The 19,254-nt window shown below is 46.2% G+C and overlaps 1 protein-coding gene and 1 long non-coding RNA gene across 3 annotated transcripts in view; one reads left to right on the forward strand and one right to left on the reverse strand.

Annotated features, from left to right (window-relative positions):
* Window positions 1-3,011: 3,011 nt before the first annotated feature.
* Window positions 3,012-19,254, forward strand: part of fzr (fizzy and cell division cycle 20 related) — a 29,079-nt gene continuing 12,836 nt past the window's right edge. The window contains exons 1-7 of the mRNA XM_070525571.1: window positions 3,012-3,623; window positions 5,821-6,009; window positions 6,369-6,557; window positions 8,536-8,658; window positions 11,190-11,339; window positions 13,705-13,833; window positions 18,246-18,518. Of these exons, the coding sequence (XP_070381672.1) occupies window positions 3,555-3,623; window positions 5,821-6,009; window positions 6,369-6,557; window positions 8,536-8,658; window positions 11,190-11,339; window positions 13,705-13,833; window positions 18,246-18,518 (1,122 nt within the window). The 5' untranslated portion in view covers window positions 3,012-3,554. The remainder of the gene's footprint in view (window positions 3,624-5,820; window positions 6,010-6,368; window positions 6,558-8,535; window positions 8,659-11,189; window positions 11,340-13,704; window positions 13,834-18,245; window positions 18,519-19,254) is intronic.
* Window positions 8,563-19,254, reverse strand: part of LOC139049764 (uncharacterized) — a 32,318-nt gene continuing 21,626 nt past the window's right edge. Inside the window, exons 5-6 of one of the 2 annotated variants that reach the window (XR_011508561.1) lie at window positions 10,813-10,880; window positions 8,563-8,702 (exon numbers count right to left, since the gene is read on the reverse strand). This is a non-coding gene — a long non-coding RNA (uncharacterized lncRNA). The remainder of the gene's footprint in view (window positions 8,703-10,812; window positions 10,881-19,254) is intronic. The other variant, XR_011508563.1, reaches the window with a different exon arrangement.

Genomic DNA, 19,254 nt, shown 5'->3' on the forward strand with positions numbered 1-19,254 from the left:
AGTTACTTGCTCGGTAATGTTTATGGACAGTAAGGTGGACAAGCGATTTTCTTCCCTCTTTATTGATGTTGTACTGCAGAGCCCCTGCGATGGTCCAATTGCTGGAGAGACATAAGTTACATAAACTCTAAAAGGAAAACATACGTAAATGCGAAACATAAGCACAATACATTTGAAAAATGAAACAATCCACTGAAGAGTATAAGACAGAGTGAAGGAAATAAAAATCGCAATGAAGAAAGCTTTGCGAAATTGTGCAACAACGTGATACAACTAAAACAATGTACCGATGAAAAGCAACATGATTCTGCTCCAACCTATGGGTCTGTAGCTTCCAGCTTTCGTTGGTTTTGTTGTTGAACTGTATAAGGTCGGGGCGCATTGGTGCTGGTCGTGTATGTAGCCGAGGGTGGCTCACTTTGCCTCGGCGCACTGTTTAATGCTTGTCGTTGGGCGAGTTGATGCGTACATGCCATGCTGCAGACACAAATAAAGACGTTTGTTTCCGTCCTTATCATTTTCCTTCGCGCCAGCTACACCATGTGGCACCAAGGTATGTCCGCGAAGACTATGTTCTTTACAACAGCGGCGGTGCTTGCGGCGAGGGAGGTTGTTTCTTCCGTGTTGTGTCGTCTTGGTTTGGCCTGCCTGCGAGGTGGGTCCGTCATAACAGTGCGTGCGTCACACAAGAACACTTGAACGAAATGACGTGAAACGTTGCACTGTTTTATGTATCGACCTATTACGTAAAAACAATGCTTGTATCTCATGATGCGTAGAGCAAAAAAATATGTGCCACTACGCATGCGTGCCGCTCCATAATGACAAAGAGTATCCTTTAATATCCGGTGCTAGTCGGAATCGAACTCGCGCCACGCGCGGACTTCTCGGCGGCGCCGCTAGGTGGCAGAGCGCGTGCAGTAGTATGCGCGAGAGGAGCCCGGCTGCATACACGTTTCGGCGTTGGAAATATACGGTGCATCGCTACATTGCTTCAATGCTAATCGCATTAACGCCGAGTCATCGTAAGGTGGGTCCTGCAGGAATGTATTTTTTAATTTACAAGCCCGGTTGTCCGGTCGTATAATTGCGAAAAGCATCACATAGATGTGTCAGCATATGTTTTTGTATTGTATCCGTTTTTTTTATTATCAACCGTAATCCTCGCAAACTTCGTATTTCCTGTTGCTTCACAGTAGGGAAAACGTTGGATTCGACTGTATAGGTGGAATTTTTTTCCTCGAATATTCGTTATCGACTCGATTCGTAAATTTCAATATGCGTACACGACTAAATATCTTGTTTGTCATACTTTCAAACGTAGCTTTGAGAAGTTTGTGTACTTGTCTGTTGTATGAGCAGGCACCTAAGCGTCATCTTACCCGTCCAGTTCCATCCATATCCTGACCACACCAGCACAGGCGTACGCGCCAGCCTCCTCAGTAAAGGTTTTACAGGTTATTTCTCCTGCGTGGTTATGTCCCTTTTTAGTTTTATTTTCCCTTACTTCATTCCGTGTCATTTCTGTTGCTTGCTGTTTTCTTCGTGGTCGCGCACTCCGGGGGTCGACTGGAAAGCGAGATTTACTACGCATATTACCGCGCCATATTCATTTTATTGGAAAGTCCAGACTTTGACCAGACTTCATTCTATAACCACAATTAGGTTTACTTATTTCCCTTTCCTTTTTGCGATAACCTAGTAGTACTGCTAATGCTACTAATTCTACTTACGTTTTCCAGGTGTCGTGACGTCTGTCGCAGCTGCAATCATCGTGTGCACTGTCTATAACGTCACCTTGCAAGAAGTCGATACCGGTTCCGCGACGACTGTGCCGTTGTAGTCGTCATCGCTGCCTTCTAAATTTGGCACTTACCGACAGTTATAGTCGTGCCGCTGTCGTTTCTCTTGTCGTCATCGTCGATAGAGCGACCGCGATTTCGAGTGACTCTTGGAGCGAAGTTCGCATCGAAGCTTGTACGCGCCGGTGCTCGGCCAATATAAGAGGGAACACTACGTCTGTGTTCAAACAGCGATTCTTGCAAAAGTGCTAGTCAGAAACTCCCTCAGTGCTATTTGGTAACTTCTCCTGTTGAAGAATCCCGTTCATAGAACGTTTCATTACAAGCACACACCTTTGAACACGAAACCGCGGTGTTCCCTTAATGTGCATCTCGACGGTGGCGCGCACCCACACACAAATATGATGGGTGGAGGCACTGGCGAGGGAGCAGGAGACCTCTCCCAACTTCCATTCAAACAACCCCGTTCTTTATTTTATGAGAACCCGTTCGGGCTGCCCTTATCCCACAAGTCAGTTGGCGTATTGCACGTGCACGGATGTGTCGCCGCGGCGTACCCATTGTTGCTAAACAATTGGCGTAAATCGATCCTCGTTGTGCCGGTGGTCTCGCCAATTCTGTGTAGTGCATAGAAAGGTAGTGCTCGTGTCAGTCAAATCAGTGACGAAAACCGATTGTACGGGAAGGGAGGAGAGCTCGTCCATTGTAGTCTGCAAATAATCCTTCCGACAGGCTTCGATTCAGTCGGCGTCGCGCGGTGGGCGACTACACGCGGACAACGGAAGACGACGTCTTTCTTCTGGTTGGCTGACGGTACAGTGTACTAGAATACTAGTACACTGTACTGACGGCGACCCGTAGCCTCCACTGAACTGCACGGAATTGGTGAGACCACGGTATAAGATGGTTTAAGCGTGTAAGCGCGGAGGGGCGCTCTTTTGAGAAGCTGACTGCAGGCGGCGACACAAGTTTAAGCTTGTGCCGTTCGCGGCAGCAGCTCGCATACCCATAGGCGCAGGCAAATTTGCACCATTTTCTTAAAGAACCAAGAAATTAACTCTGCCAAGTTTTGTACTATAATAGTTGTACTAACCGAAGTAGAGGCCTAAATGCGATAGTTGTGCAAAATTTGAGCAAAAAAATCTTGAGAGGCTTGGCCCGACTTGGCTATGTTTTGGCTATCTTGCTACCCTTGTGGCCGTTGAGAGCCGGGAGAGCCCGCCAACACTGGTCGAAATCGAAAGCGCTTTTCGGTTTTCTTTTTGGGCGACCGAGGCATCCGCCATGTTTGCCGTTCCGTGCGTGGAACTTTGTCTGTGGTGCGAGTAACTTAAGAGGAAGCGCGCTGGCGCTTCTTGTAAGCTATTCCTCCTGGACAAATCACTCACGTCGCCAAAGCTTCCCAGCCAAGGCCAGCTTGCATCACAGCGTCCGTCGGTTTGAACCCCGAGATCTCGGACCGGCGTGCAGTGCGTCTCTTGTTTTTGCTTACCTTTGCTAGTTCTTCGAAGCACCGTCGACGAAGCTTTAAGGGAAGGAAACCACGTTTCCAGTCTACGTCCCCCCTGCCAGTGGTTTTGCATAATCCGTGCTGGAACTGACGTGCGTCGATTCTGTGCTTGTAACCAAGCTTGCTGTGGGTAGAACCACAGTGCTAACGGCAACGGTTCGCTGTTCGCGGAGACGCCTGCTCTCGAGCGTTTCGCGGTGGTTATGAACGCCTCAAAGGCTGCGACAGCGAGCGCTTGAGCGATGGATCCCGAGTACGAACGACGGCTTCTGGGTCAGCGCAGCAACAATTACGCGTCGCCTGCGAGTCCAGTAAGTGACAACGCGTCGCGTTTGGATCGTGTTGCGTTTGACTCTTCCGATTGTGTATAGTATACAGTCGACAAGAGCAAAATGCAATATGTACGTCAGTGCGATGTTAATGTTCCCGTATCAAGGATGGTTGCAAAATAAACATTAAGAAAAGGAACACACTAGAACAATCATTTGTGTTGAAGGATTTGTTCTGTAGACTTTCGCCAGTCTCCTCGCAACCTTTGCAGGCCACTCACATTTGGCCTCATTCTTGAGAAGTGTAGCTACGAAGTGTGTCGTTCTCCGAGTTCCCCATAGAGCGGATTGAACAGTCCACCAGGACATGCTCAGACACGTTCGTTACGTATGCATACTTTCGCAACCGGTCACGCCCATCGACAACTCGTGACGCTGCGTTTAAACTACCGTGGTTGAAACTTTCCACGCGGGTTGCATGTGGAAGTCTCCAGTTGCATGGAGGATGAAACAGATGAGTTACGTTACAGAATTATCGGTGAGCCGGCTTCTTTTAATAAACCCATCTCCGTCGCACAATCAGCTGCTGCGTTACTATTGACACAGCTATGTGTTCTGTCGATTTTAGGCGGAAACGTTTGAGTCAGTATCGCCGAGTAGCATGTGACCGCGTTGTCTTAAAGGCTACAGTGCACTGTTCTGTTTCGTTTTCCTATGATTGCCGTGTCTGGCAGGGTAAGGAAGCATTGAAAAATACTGTCTATGGCAAGGAGTGGAAGCAATATTTCATTTCGTTATGGTTATTCCAGTCTTCACATCTTCATTGAGGTTGGTGCCATTAAAGTGTAACTGCAAACATAACCGTTCTTGTATAGGTCGTGTAGTCTGGCTGCCTTGTTCACCTTGTTAACTCTGGGCATAGCGTATGAGCCTGGCGTCTTTACTATTGAGTTACAAGCGCGCAATCAACACTATCACGGGTACCTTTTTTTGTTTCTTTCCTTCTTTTTCACGTTGAAAGAGCTCCGTTGATTACGCACAGAAGTGTTATTCTACTTGTTCTATGTCCGAGGTTTGTACTGTATGAACTAGTAATATCGCGTAGGAATAAAACTAAGCTGTACCAAGATTGAAAATTAGCACCTAGGCCATGATAGTGCAATGGTTTTATTCCTGTTCATTTCCTTGATGTGCTTTTTGAGTGCCTTGCTCAGCACTCTAGCAATGTTATCATCAAGGTTGGCCAGTTTCGAGTGGTGGATAAGAAAAGAAGAATCGAGTGAAAGGAATCGTTGCATTATGCCAGTCCCGATTATCACTTGGGAGTCAATTGTCGTTGAACTAAGTCAAGACAGTACGCAAAGGCCATATTGTCTGACTTGAAAGTACTTGAAAATTGTTTTAATAAAGAAAGTACGAGGTCTGCTTCTGTGGTAATTGTTGCTTGAGCAATGACTGGGGGTCCTTTGCCAAACTTCACTGTCTTCGCTTATGTGATGCAATTTCTAAGCCATTCCAAACGTGTGCAATATCTGTCTAGTTCACCTATGTTGACAGGCAGCCTGAAGTACGGTGGAAATTTCAAGCTGCTGTGGGAAAAGTCAGGCCGCCATTTGAGCCAGATTGTGCATCCTCTGAACAACGTATATGTGTGCATGCCCTGATAGTGTCACATTGTATGGACTGAAAACTAGAAACACTGCCAAAAGTGTCAGTTAAGAATCCGAACTCTCTATTGGGCAACCTTGTGCCCAGAAAGGCCAACAAAAACACATGATTCACAATGATAACAATGGGCACCGTTGTCAGCCGTCAAATCGAAATAGCAGGTCAAGTCGATCTGCTGTTTATACATTTCTCACCATACGTTCCACGGCAATCTTTGGTGCGCGTATACATAATTTGCATAGCACATGCAACCCAGTTAGATGAGTGATTTACTGTAGGACTGGCAATAACATTAAAGAAATTTTGGTTATTGTAGTTGTGTCTTGCACCGAGTGATAGTTGATAACAGTGATAATCCAGTTGAAAATGGTCTCCAGAAAAATTTAAAAGAATGTACATGTTTCAGTATATATAAGGCAGCTTTATTTGCTTCATTTGTAAATTGTTGCATGATCCTGTTACTGTTATATAGGTGCTATCCTCACTATGGGTTGCACCTGTATTCAGTTGGCACTATTACCAGCATAAGTTTGTACATGGTGCCTGTTTTTTTATTTCACCGTGTTCGCAGCTCGGTGACCGCTTCATTCCAAGCCGGGCAGGAGCCAACTGGCAGTTGGGGCTTGCAAGGATCCCCGACAGCGCCCAGCGAAGTATCCTGCCGAAGGCCAAGGACACCAGTGATGGCTCCAAGGACAGCCTGGCTTATGCCTGCCTGATCAAGAATGAGCTACTGGGAGCCGGCATAGAAGATGCTAAGGTGAGTGAAATCCAGAAGGCTTGTACATGCCACAGCTTTTGCGTGGGCACAAATATCACTGAGCCATGAAAGAGAGTGGAAAGTTTAGTTAAGTAATTTGAGCAACATGGGCATTGTTCTGAAAGGTAAAATGTACACTGAGCACCTTGTAGGTTTGTGGGATTTTGGATACTTTCAGCCACTCATAGCTCTGTGACTGCTTTATTCTCGAGGGACTTGCACACAGCTTTTACCTTGTCTCTGTCCTCGTTCATGGTGACCAAATCGGTATTTATTGACTGGTAACCAATGTGGCTGACTCGTTGGGTTATCCCATGCCGAAAGATGCAAGTTTGAGCTGTCCCTCTGGTTGCCCGCAGGAACCTACGGAGGAGCGCCGTGTGTCGCAGGGGCAGTCGCCCTCGTCGGGCAATCTCTTTCGCTACGGGGCAGGACGACCGTCCGAGCCCTGGTCACCCTACAGCCTCTCCCCGGTCAGTGCCAAGAGCCACAAGCTGCTCAGCTCTCCTCGCAAGCAGGCACGCAAGATCTCCAAGATCCCGTTCAAGGTGTGTCCTTAGCTTCCTTTCCTCCTTATTTTTTTTTATTTATTTATTTACACAATACTGCAGGCCAGTAATTTGGCCCTAGCAGGAGGGGCTACAAAGGATACACACAATGAAATGAAGATCAACAACAACAAAAATCAGCAGAACATGAAGACCGTAGCAACGTTCAACCATCGCAGTTTACAATATGAGACTCGAGCACCTTCGTAAAATCGGCGGATTCAAAAATCTGCCGGGGCAAGGAATTCCATTCGTGCAGTGTTCGGGGGGAAAAAAGTGTACTTGTGTGCTTTGGTTCTAGCGGAAATTGGCGATAAAGAGTATTCGTGGCCGTGTCTAGTTGTCCTTGTAGTTAAAGAGACTCGTGTTGTGAGTCTCTTTGCCTGTTTTACCAAGCTTTACACAAAATTTAATCGCGCATCGCTGATCCAGTAAACGCTCCATGATTCTCCATGGCGAAGCGTTTCAACGAGGGTTCACAGTACAAGCGACTTGCTCTCTTCAACGACTGAGAGCCAACTGCCGATTTTTCTCAGCGTTCCCAATATCCCCCTTCACCGATCCTGCACGTGCAGGCCGCCTCTCGTCCGCCTGTTCGTCCAGGAAAAAAACCAGTCCTACTACAGTGAAACCTCGTTAAACCGTAGTTGGCCGGAGCTCGAAAAAAGTACGTACTAAACGGTAGTACTGTTTAACCGAAATAGTATGAGATCGCCCACTTACCTGTCGAAAACAGGACTCAGAGATTGTGTGATGAAAGGGGAAAAAACATGCAGTATTTATTCACTTCGCGCGACAAAAGTGTTATGTTCGTTTGATTTCGCGGCGGCACAGCACGACGACAGCGGCCTCAAACTTACTGAAGCTGTGTGCCAGCTTCTCAGCCAGCCCCCTCCTCTCGGCAAACACTTGCACAGCAGATTCCTCGTTGGCGTTACGTATTCTCTGTGCACGCGCGCAGTAGTGCTGCGGAAGTCCCGAGGCGCCTTTTTCATTGCCGGGTGCCGGAGTTCGGAGTACTTTTCGTTTGGAATAGTTACGTTATCGCGTCCCTGTTCTCGTCGCAACGATTGCATTCAGGAGGATGACGTAAGGCACAGCTTCTGCCACTGTCGGGCCTGAATCACCCGTGCTGTGGCTTTCCGTGTCGTCCCCATCACTGTCGCTGGTCGACACTTCGGCAAAAACAGAGGCAACGATGGCGAAAAGTCGAACCTCATAGACGATACCTCTTCGCAGTCACAGCAGCGCTGCCGAGCAACTTCCTCGCATTCTAAATGCCACACAGTGTAGTCAACAGCAGATTCATGTCGCGGGTCAGCGCCGACTTCTTCGTGTCACGTTCGATAGCACGGACAATGTCTAATTTTTCTTCTATGCTGAGCACCCGGCGTCTTTTTTATCCGAGCTTTGGCATGACGCGAGACCTCTCTTGCACGACGCCACAACGCTCTCTGGCACGGCGGCACGGCCATATTGCACGGCGTCGGAATGATGTTATGTGGCTTCACGCACAAACGCACAGGGTGCTTGGAGGTCGTTGTACCGATCTCTGAGGCTTGTTGTACTGCCGGGCCACCCGATGGAGACGACGCACCGCTGTGTTTGCGCGACGAAAATTGGAAACGCTACGCTACGATGCGTACGCAATAAGCTGGTACGGTTTATGCGGATACAAAATACGTTATGTTCAATGGCCGCTGAGTCGGGGAACCGACTTTACTACTTTTAAACCGAAACTACTGTTTAAGCGGGTACGGTTTAACGAGGTTTTACTGTACTTTCAGAACAGACCCTGTATAACAAATATTAGATATAACGAAGATATTTTTGTATCAGTTGTGCCGCTGTTATGGCAGGGTGGTACCGCATAATGAATCTTTGTGTTGATTGATTTGACATACATGTGATGATCATGATTTGCAGCCCGTTTCTTGTAAAACTGGTCTTCTATGCTGCTTCTCTGCCATGTCCACAGGTACTGGATGCACCCGAGCTCCAGGATGACTTCTATCTGAACCTGGTGGACTGGTCTTCAACCAACGTGCTCAGCGTGGGGCTAGGTGCATGCGTCTACCTCTGGAGTGCTTGCACATCACAGGTAAGGAGGAGCGATTCATACCTGGAATGCTGGTGTCCATCAACCTGAAAGATGCGGTATTTTATTTACCAGTCTCTTAATGAAACAGCATAGCTATTAACCCCTTTTGTGCCATGCTATCATACCGAATTGTGACCAAAAATGGCAAAATTTTTTTTGTGAAACACATTGTAGACTATGTTTATTTATTTAATTTCTCAACCATTGTTGCAAAGCTGAAGCTTAACAGCACTGTACCATATGCAGTACCATGTGATAAGTATGAAAAGCAAACATGAGAAAATTTTTTTGACTTGCAGAGTACACTTTGAAATACATCAATAAGTCACCTGCGTCCTCCACATCAAACATCTTACCTAAAGACACCAGAAATGGGAAGCAAGGCGGGTATGCAGGGACCATGTGTACGTCCAGTTCGCGCCACTGTCTTGTGATGTCAAAGTCACCAGAAGTGCCACTTTTAGAAGACGAGCTGAATGCATAGAGAATCTGTGTTCTTCACTTGAAGACCAGTGCACTTCATCTTCAAGATAACTCAATTAAGCACTGAAATCAATCAGGTTTACGGGGTAACCATACAACCATGCAGCACGGCAGTTTCGCCATGCCGTGCCGGCTGCCCCAGTTGTGTAGTTGCCGTCAGTGACACAACCTTCAGCTACAGTTTTTTTATTACACAAAACAGTGGCCGGTAGAATGTACTGATGTCTTTATCTTTCGCATCAAGCAATGACCACCACTGTCAAATCAGTAGCACGAACTCCACCTACAGTTTTTTTATTACACAAAACAGTGGCCGGTAGAATATACTGGTGTCCTTATCTTTCGCAACAAGCAATGACCACTGTCAAATCAGTAGCACGAATGAGAGTCGTGGTACAAGGCAAGCTCAACTCAGAGCCTGCATCCAGCTGCCACTGCGCTGCATGCGAGACGGCTTGACAGCCAGACGGTGCGACTGCATCATGTGCCTTGCAGTCTGGACGCCACAAATAGCAACACGTCTTCGTTCTTGTGCACGTTGATGCGATGAGAAATAAAACATTCTTGAAACAGTGCCTTTTGCAGTCATTGCTGGTTGTGTTTGAAGTGGCACATCCTACAGGCTCACTTCGAAGCTGGCTAGGCTTAGCAATACTCTCGGCACTGAGCAGAAAGTGGTGGGCAACAGTTGTTTAACACGGAATCACCCTGACAGCGAGTCATTGCACGAAACTTGTCACTAACATATTCGTTCTTTAAGAAAAAGTGCATTTTCGTCACTTACGCAAGTGTCTGAAGATAGTAGTGTGCTGCTGAATGCATGCTTTGCTGTAGGAAAGTACATTGTATTTATACCATCGAGACAAAATTTGCTGTAGGATGCGTCGTAACAAGGTAGTTCATTATAGATAGGTTTGTTAAATGCAGAATAAATTGCATTGATATAGTGTTTTAGCCGCATCTTTACGGTCCGCTTCAGTCGGACCAGCACACGCTGTAAATTTTCACACAACCACCTTGCGGGAACGATAGTGCGCTTGCGCGCAACGCTCATGCTAGCATCGGAAAGAAGATCGCTTCCATCGCTTCACTTACAAGATGAGTCGAGTGGGAGAGCATGCCTACTTGCCTTCTTGGTCGCTTTGCAGCTGAGCTGATAGCACATTGCTCGCATCTCTGCAAGACGTACTTATCAAAAATGCACATCCAAGATGTTACCTGCCACGCCTCAGCACGTGAAATCTGAGCGGAGTGAGGCGCAAGCTGCCCTAAGCTAAAATTGCCTTGTATGGACAGACCAAATAAAGTGAAAATGATAGTCCGTTATATCCGGAAGTATGTTGCATGCAGATCCAGCATTGCTGCAAATGCCTTGTGAGAGGGAATATAGGCCCACTATGATGACCATGCTGACCTAGCGCTGGCCACCCCTTCTTCACTTGGACTCTCCCGTGCGCCATGCCCGGCAACGCATCACATTCTCTCCGATTACATCAGAGTAAAGGTGCTACTGCAGAGAGCTGTTGTGCGATTTTTTGCTCTCTCGCATTGGCAAAATGCCTTTGTTGAGGCACTGGCGTCCAGCACGCAGTAAGAACAGACCGAGTGTTCTGGCGGTCGCTCAGGATCTGGTGCAAAGGTGGCCATGATAACACTCAAGTCTGTTCTTACCGTATGCTTGCTGCCAGTCTTCTCTCGTCGTGGCTTTGCTGTCAGCTTGTCCGTCATCGAACCCACGGCTGTGGCAACAGAGCGGCGGGCATCGAGATTAAGTGCACTTGCTCTAAACAAGTTTGCAAGAGTAAACGATCATAGTCTCCCTGGAAAGCTACAGCGTGACTGTTCGATTGTGGGACTGCACGGGACCAAAGTTAGGGGTACAATTATTATGAGGGGGAAAACAAAAATTGTAATTTTCTAGAGCAAAGTTGAGGGTGCGGTTATTGTACGAGTACATCGGTTAGACGAGTATACACAGTAATTTTGGTGTGCTGAACACAGCTCTGGCGTCGTTAAAATCCATGCTCTCTTTTTCACTGTGCAACCAGGTGACACGTCTGTGTGACCTCTCTGGCGAAGGCGACTCTGTGACCTCGGTCGCATGGGCTGAACGCGGCCACTTGGTGGCTGTCGGCACCCACAAGGGCCTTGTCCAGGTCTGGGACGTGGCTGCCTCAAAGCAGACAGCATTGCTTCAGGTAAATACATGCACGAGATCACCATCAGCCTATTTACATCCACTGCAGGATGAAGGCCCCTCTCAGCTATCTCCAGTTCAATATGTGGATACAATGTAATGGATACACTTTATTTTTCATAAATAGAGTAAAATTCCCAGATCTTTTCTTGTTGTTTTTGACTGTTGAAGTAGCCTTGGAAACAACTAACATAGTGAAAGCGAGGGCACATCATGCAAGATTACCCACAAGGAAATTCAGTGATTGTGCAGCTGTCAGAAAACCGAGTGCGTAGGAAACTTGGAGTGATCTTCTGTCGCATCACTAAATGAGTTATAATCAGTTTTCGCACGTCTCTCAAGAAAAAATTATGCACCTGCAACGGTGTCGTGTGTTTGTGCACTTGCCCGTAAATACAAAAAAGGAGCTGCTCACCTATACGAAAGACATGCCACTGTGCATCTCCCAGCAGTGCTCCGGGTGATTAAAAGTAAGATAAAATCAGTTGTCATGATGCCCATATCGCATAACGACACTTGTGACATTATCAAGTCGTATCAAGTCTAAAGAGCACAGCTGCAAGCATGCTGCAGTGAACAAAGCAAGGCACATACAGTCAACTTCCATTCATTGAGCCATGATGGGACTGACAGACTTGATCAATCCATCCATTGGAGTCGAATTAAATGAGATGCAGAAGAAGACGTCAAGACACACTGCCGATTCATTTGGCAGTATTTGCCCGATCCTAATGCTCCCCGGAATGAAACAGGCACCCATTTTCTATGGGTCCAAAGCAGAAAACTAACATAAAAATTACATTAAAGCTCCTAAACAAAGTAGAAATCTAAAGTGCACCCAATATTGTAGCAAGAAAAATTGGCAAGGGTTTATTATGTGTTGCGCAATGCCAACCTGTCTCCTAACATCACCTTTGCTGCATAGTTATGTAGTCTGCTTTGGCGCAATGTATCCGTGTTATACGATAAAGCATATGAACGTTGCAAAGGTCACTTTTAGGATCGTAGTAGTGAACGTTTTAGCCATAGAAATTCATGGGTGCCAGCCAAGACCTTTGGTCAGGGTCGAATTAACCGAAAAATCAATATAACGGAAGAAGTCTAGTGTATAAGTAATTTATAACACAAAGTAATTTCGGCTCCCTCTTCAGCTTCGTTACAACGAGCTCTTACTGTAATAAGAACCATGCATAGTTTCTTATGCACATTGCATATTGACCAAGCCTGTGGTTTTATGTGTCATAACCACAACATGATTATGAGGTACGCTGTAGTGTGGGACACTGAAATAATTTTGACCGCTAGGGGTTCTTTAACATGCATCTTTAGCTTGCAACACCAAAGTGGCTGTAAGGAAACTTGAAGGAGGCACAAGTTTCGCAATGCAAATTGTACCTCTATGCATTGTCGACAAAGGAAACCTGCTGGTGCAATGCACTGAACAGGCCTGTCTCATGAGGGAGCGCAGCAAGATGGCCAAGCTTGCAGACCGTGGCTATCCTCGAAATAACATTTTAGGACTTTATGTTTCATACTGTGATGCAAGTTTATGAGTGTGAATAGCAGAAATGTACTTGCGATGCATATTCAGCACAGCAGCACGAATTTCTGTCGCATCAATTTTATCTTGTGTGATGTCAGTGCTTTTGTTATGCTTGTAATGTGCACCCTGGGCCATTTGTGTCGTAAACATGTGGAGCAGATATTCATAGGGATTACACCATGTTCCGCAATGTGAAAATGGCACACCAGTGCGATGTAACACCATGCTGGAAATGTATCGGGAGTGTGTCATGTTTAATTGTTGTCTTAGTGTTAAACGCGGGACACAGAATGTGGTGTGGACTACCAACTTTTGCACGAAAAGTGGTAGATGGCACACCAAGAACACTTTAGATGTTCTTTAAAGGCAACATTTAAAGGCTAGAAATGGAGCAAAGCATGTCCTCCTCCATAGTACCTAGGTGCGCACTTGCAAGATTTTCCTCTCGGAACTCATGCACGTGCACCGGCGTCGAGAAAACAGGGCGTGTCTGCACCCTTGACAAAATGAAAATTCGCTGTAATTAAGGTGTCCTTCAGAGTCGGAGCCAGTGAAAGACATTAAAAGTGGAATGTCATTTTGAAGTTGCGTCGACGCGAAACTTCCTTTATTATACTGATACTTGTTGCGAGCATATATTTGTTACACACGTGTATCGGTAAGACACATAGATTTACTCCATTATATTTGTTAATTAATTAAATCTGTGTTTCTTATGTTGAGGTTCTGGCTGCACATTTACTCCACCTTCCAGGGTTTCCTTCTAGTAGTTTGCACTGTTTAGAAAGATTTCTCACAGGAGCATTGTTCCAACGCATTGCAGGGCCACTCCGCACGTGTGGGCGCACTGGCATGGAATGGAGATGTGCTGTCATCGGGCTCGCGAGACCGCTTGATTCTTCAGCGAGACGCCCGGACACCTTCAGGGGGTGCACCTGAACGGCGACTGCAGGCAAGCTGTGTTTGGTGTTTTGTGCTGACATTGGGGTCATGGCCTCAGACTTTAAGAGTGCAGTGTTCGTTTGCCCCACTGTACATTATTTCAGAGATGAAGTCCCCAGTTCTGGGAAAGATAATGTAAGTTCAATGAGGATCTCGAGGAAAGTCAGTAACAACTGATGCAGTTCATTAGTTCACCAGAGCAGAAAAACTGTAACCGTAACCAAGTGCGTTTTACTTTGGTGCTGTTGTAAATTTTTGGCAGCAACACGATTACGCCGCTACCAGGAATTTACACTAGCAGCAAAATAGAATGCACTTGGTTACTGCAATATTAGTGCTGTGTTTTTCTGGTAGGGCTCTGTGCCACCAGGTTGCTGCACCGTGCAGGCCGTTCACGTTTACATGTCCGCTCATCCGGTAACGCCCAGTCCCTATACACTTACCGGACGTTCTAAAACCCTCTCAATGCACTCTCACCATCATGTTCTGTAAATTCCAAGTGCGACGAGATCCTGTCGTGCCCCTCGCGCCGTATGCTGTGGCTCCATCTTCACCGTCTTCCTGAACGTTTAGTTCTAGAGGTCACATAATCTCAAGTTTCGGAGACTCGAAGCAAGAGGCTTCGCTCTGCTTGCTCACCTTTTGTCGGTAGCATCCTCCCACTGTGGGTGACCCTATCAGCCACGGCATCGGAGTGAACGCAAAAGCTTTGCAGGCTTCGCTTCATACCACCAATATGGAGATATCATCGGCACAGCATGAAACCATGTTTTTGGTTGCAGACTCAAACTCAACAAAATTGCTTTTTTTTCTCATTGAAATTCGCTTGTTATGGTTACCCAATAAGGTGTCACATTCTATGGCTCCATACATGTAAGAAAAGCCCATCGGAGACTCAGTCTTATTTGCATAAAAGGTCAAATTTCAATAAAGTAAAATTCAGACATAATGAAGCAAAGTGACAATTTTACCGGCTACGTTATATCAAGGTTTAACTGTACTTGCTTGTCATCCTTTATAGGAGTACTGAAACATATGCTTAGCATTGTAAGAGTAATACTGCACCCTTCTCACTCATAGAAAAAGGACACTTAATGAGTTTGAAGGCTGGAAAATTCTTACAGGATATTTTAACTTGATACTAAAGCTGGTGTCAAAATACTGGTCTGACTGTCATGACACAGAGCAAAATTTTCCGAAGTCATGTAGCAATAAGACTAGGTATCTGCCTAAAAAAAAAATGGCTGTGGCTTAGGTAAGGTTAAGCCCAGGATGCGAAGCATACTAGCCTTTATTTTAGTTGTTGAACCACTGTTTAGCCTGGTGAACTGCTGTTGCTTGGCTATATTTGGTTCGGCTAGACGAAGAAACAACTCATGCATTACTTCTTCGCCTTCAAGAGTGGAACGCGACAGCGTTCCCGTCGACCCGCCAAGGGGTGTAAGACAATGGGCTACAGGGCAGCGACTACGCGCCCCGCATTGGACGCGGTGAGCGTCGAGCAAAGCAGCGTTCGGCGCGGCAACGAAATGTGCGCCTGAGCAAGAGACGCACGCCTTAGAAACAGCGCGTTTCTAAGGCAACACCGCATTCACTAGAGGCGCTTTTGTACCGCTTTGAAGCGTTGTACTCGTGGCTCAGTGGTAGCGTCTCCGTCCCACACTCCGGAGACCCTGGTTCGATTCCCACCCAGCCCGTCTTGCAAGAGTTGAGCCAAAGCCACTTCTCCTCTGTCGTGACGTCACGGTGTCACGTGATTTCATGGTCACCGCCGCGCCTGAGGAGCTGGGTTGAGCCCTCGTAATATGCTTCGCATAAAAGATTGATAAGCAAGAGGGTTAAGCCTATTCTGGCTTTGCTTGTGTACAACAGCCGCAATGATTGCAGGGGCCGGCGACCCAGTAGAAAAAATTAGATTCTAGGGTAATACCCGCGCCTCACGGGCACAAAAAATGACATTCGTTTGTGAATGTCTTTAGTTCCCAAATGACATTTTTTTAGCTGAGCTGCAGCTGTCACACAACCAAATTTAATGACATTTGATGTGACGTCAATCACGGCATCTTCTGAAGTGAGCGATGTTAAGGTACTAAATAAAAAGTAGATATGCATATACAAGTTTACTTAGCACCTTCATGAATAGTGAATCATAAAGCCAAGCACGCTATAGTGCCGTTAGCTTGAGTTTGTTGCTGTATTTTACTACGTTGCAAGCAGTCATAGCAACTTTGGCCATTCCAAGTCAAATGCGAAGCCCAAAATCAAAATGGCGCTTGGCCTGTCGAAGCTGTTCCAGCGCTGACATGAGGAATTTCTCCAAGTACAATTCCTTGCAGGAGCGTTGTAGTCGAAAGTTATGTATAAATTATTTTTTACATACCATATTTACTCGCACAGTGATCACACTTTTTTGTAAAAAAAATTTATGCAAATTCAGGCATGCGATCATTACGCAGGTTCACTTTCCCGCGAAAAGAACAAAAAATATTTTTTCATCCCACATTTGCTGCGCAATGACAACAGGTCAACAAACAGGCGGCTGCCGCTGTAACAGTGCGGGACATCAAAACAAAAATGGTGACCGGCGGAGCAAGCCGAACGCGCCGAATGAGATCTTTTTTCTTCTCTTAAGTACATTAGGTGCATTGAAACAGTTTCTTCCGTATCGGTAATGAATAATCTTGTTAATATCGGTAAGTTTACAGCAATAACTTAGCCATGTCCACTTTGAGGGGACAGAAACAGAGATGGGCGCGTGTAGCTTCTAGTGACATAGAAACACATGGCGGGCATGCGGCGGAAACTGCAGCATTTGTCTTCACTACTAACCTAATATGGCACGGTGGGCGGATATCCTAGCTGTGTTACAAGTGTCGGCGTATGAATAAGGTGCACTTCTAACGTATCAGTGTAAACGTGGCTACTATCCTTGCCGCTCGCGATTAGTTGCATGCCCAGGAATGCAGAATCGAAAGGCGCCTTTTTTTGTTGTTGTTGACCACAACCATTATAAAGGTTACAAATAAGTTTATAAGTTAGGTTAAATAAGCCAAGGCAAGTTTGGTTGTTGCTTTTTTTTTTCTTCATGGAAGTGCAGAAAGTGATGAAAGGTATGAAATGGGGCATCTGCTTAAAATGCTCGGTGCATGCAGACCGCTTGGTATGTCTTGAAGAGTTGTTCGCGCAGCATTCAACAGGTGGTAAGCGCAATCATCATTAGCTAGACTTGGCACACGACATATTGCTGCGGCAAGTTCGGGATGTGATCATTATGCAAGTAAATACGGTAGTAGAGACTGTTTCAAATAGTTCAATTGTACTGCACTGCGCAAGCTATGGAGTCGAGGATATACATTTCTCAGTTAAATGAGTTCTGGTGGAGTAATTAGATAACGAATGACATCAAGGCAAATGGCACCTGGTTTATCCCTGTGGCATCACACAAGTTAATGTCATTTTCTGTGGCCATATGGCCCAAGCATTAAACCACGATTTCGTAAGGCATGCTGTAGTGGGGGACTCGGAATTAATTTTGACCACTTGGCATTGTTTAGCGTGCAGCTAAACCTAAGTACACGAGCGGTTCTGCATTCTGCTGCCATCGAAATGTGGTCACTCAGCTCATGACCTCGAGCTGAGCAGCGCAACTACTGAGCTATTGCAGCAAGTAGTGACTCGGTGCAACATCACGACAGCCGGGTACCAAAATTAAAGCTGGTTCGTAAAGAATCCGGGGACACCTAAACACTTCTTGGGAGTTGTGAATGCGAAAGCATTAGTGTCCAATTGCATGCCACTGAGCTGTTCTTCGAGTTTTGCGCTGTAAGTAATGTACCATAGCAGTATGTGCTGCCCAAGTCAGTAAGCAGCAGCAGCCTGCAACGCCCTCTCCCCTCATGCAACACCTGATGCGCTACCGCAGCAGCAGGTCTCCCCTTTCGTCCGCTCTACTCCACCAAGGTGTGCTTGTGATGTGGCATAGCAGCCAGTGGGAATCTAGGTGCTGTTTCGCTGCTACAGGCTGAAGACGCCAGCTTTTTCACTCAATGGGCCATTTGATGCTTTCACATCAGAACAAGTATTGTAGTACATTATTGATTGCGCTCTGATGCTTGACAGCATATTTTCTAGGGTTTAGAGAGCTTCAGGCTTCATTGAAGGGAAAAAGTAATGACAAATCAATAATGTCATCATTGTATTGCGCTTAGTGTTACGCTGACTGAAGGACTAGTGGATAACACAAAGGAACAAAATGTGGACATACATTGTGCCACGTAGGTCCATGTTTTGTTATTCTGTCAGTGTAACACTAAGTGCAGTACAATCACGAACGTCCGCCAACTAGCCCTGTCCACTGCTTTACTGAACAATAATGTCATGTCGGCACTCCTTTAATGTTTTGGTCACACCTGTCACATGCAGGGCCACAGGCAGGAAGTGTGCGGCCTCAAGTGGTCGCCCGACAATCAGCACCTGGCATCGGGTGGCAACGACAACAAGCTGCTGGTGTGGAACCTGAGCAGCAGCACACCTGTACAGAGCTACACGGAGCACGTGGCGGCCGTCAAAGCCATCGCCTGGTCCCCGCACCAGCACGGCCTGCTCGCCAGCGGTGGGGGCACCGCTGACCGCTGCATCCGTTTCTGGAACACCCTCACAGGACAGCCAATGCAGTGTGTGGACACCGGTTCACAGGTTAGTCGAGAAGATGCACAAGTACATTTGTTTGTTGCTCGATGCAGAAAAAATCTGCAATGTGTCTTGCAGTCAATTTTTAAAAATCCCTAAATATCACCTGTGGCAACAGCACAGTTTCACTGGTAGAGGTAGAATCTATTTAGATAGGAAATCAAAATGCGTTGTACATTAATTGCATAGTTGCCAACCTATGGAATTAAAAATTCGTAAGAAGTCCACAGCATGAGGGGGTCTGGGAAACAAATGGTACAGTGAAACCCTGATTAAACGACTTTCTCGGGACTGTGAAAAAGCATCATAAAATGCGGGCGTTGTAAAATCCAAACATAAATTATGCCTATAAAAATACTACTTACCGTATTTACTCGCATAATGATTGCACTTTTATTGTAAAAAAAATTCATGCAAATTCAGTGGTGCGATCATTATGGGGGTAAATTTTCCGAAAAAAAAAAAAATTTTGAGCACCAAAGACGCAAAAGGGCAAGTTTCGGGTCAGAATTCTTACGGTGGCTATGGTAAACATAGCCAAACATAAAAGTTGAGTATGGCTTATCTTTGTAATAAACGCACACATTATGTAGGCACTACATGAATTGCACACTGCCCTTTTATTTTTCTAATTGAATAAAGGGTGCCTCACTTTATTCTGAGTCTGAATCTTCACAGTCATCGCTGTAAGCTTCAGTGTCAGAACCGGCAGTGTCGTCATTGGGGGCATCTTCACAGTCCC

Source organism: Dermacentor albipictus, chromosome 9 (assembly GCF_038994185.2).
Source record: "Dermacentor albipictus isolate Rhodes 1998 colony chromosome 9, USDA_Dalb.pri_finalv2, whole genome shotgun sequence".
Taxonomy (NCBI): domain Eukaryota; kingdom Metazoa; phylum Arthropoda; class Arachnida; order Ixodida; family Ixodidae; genus Dermacentor; species Dermacentor albipictus.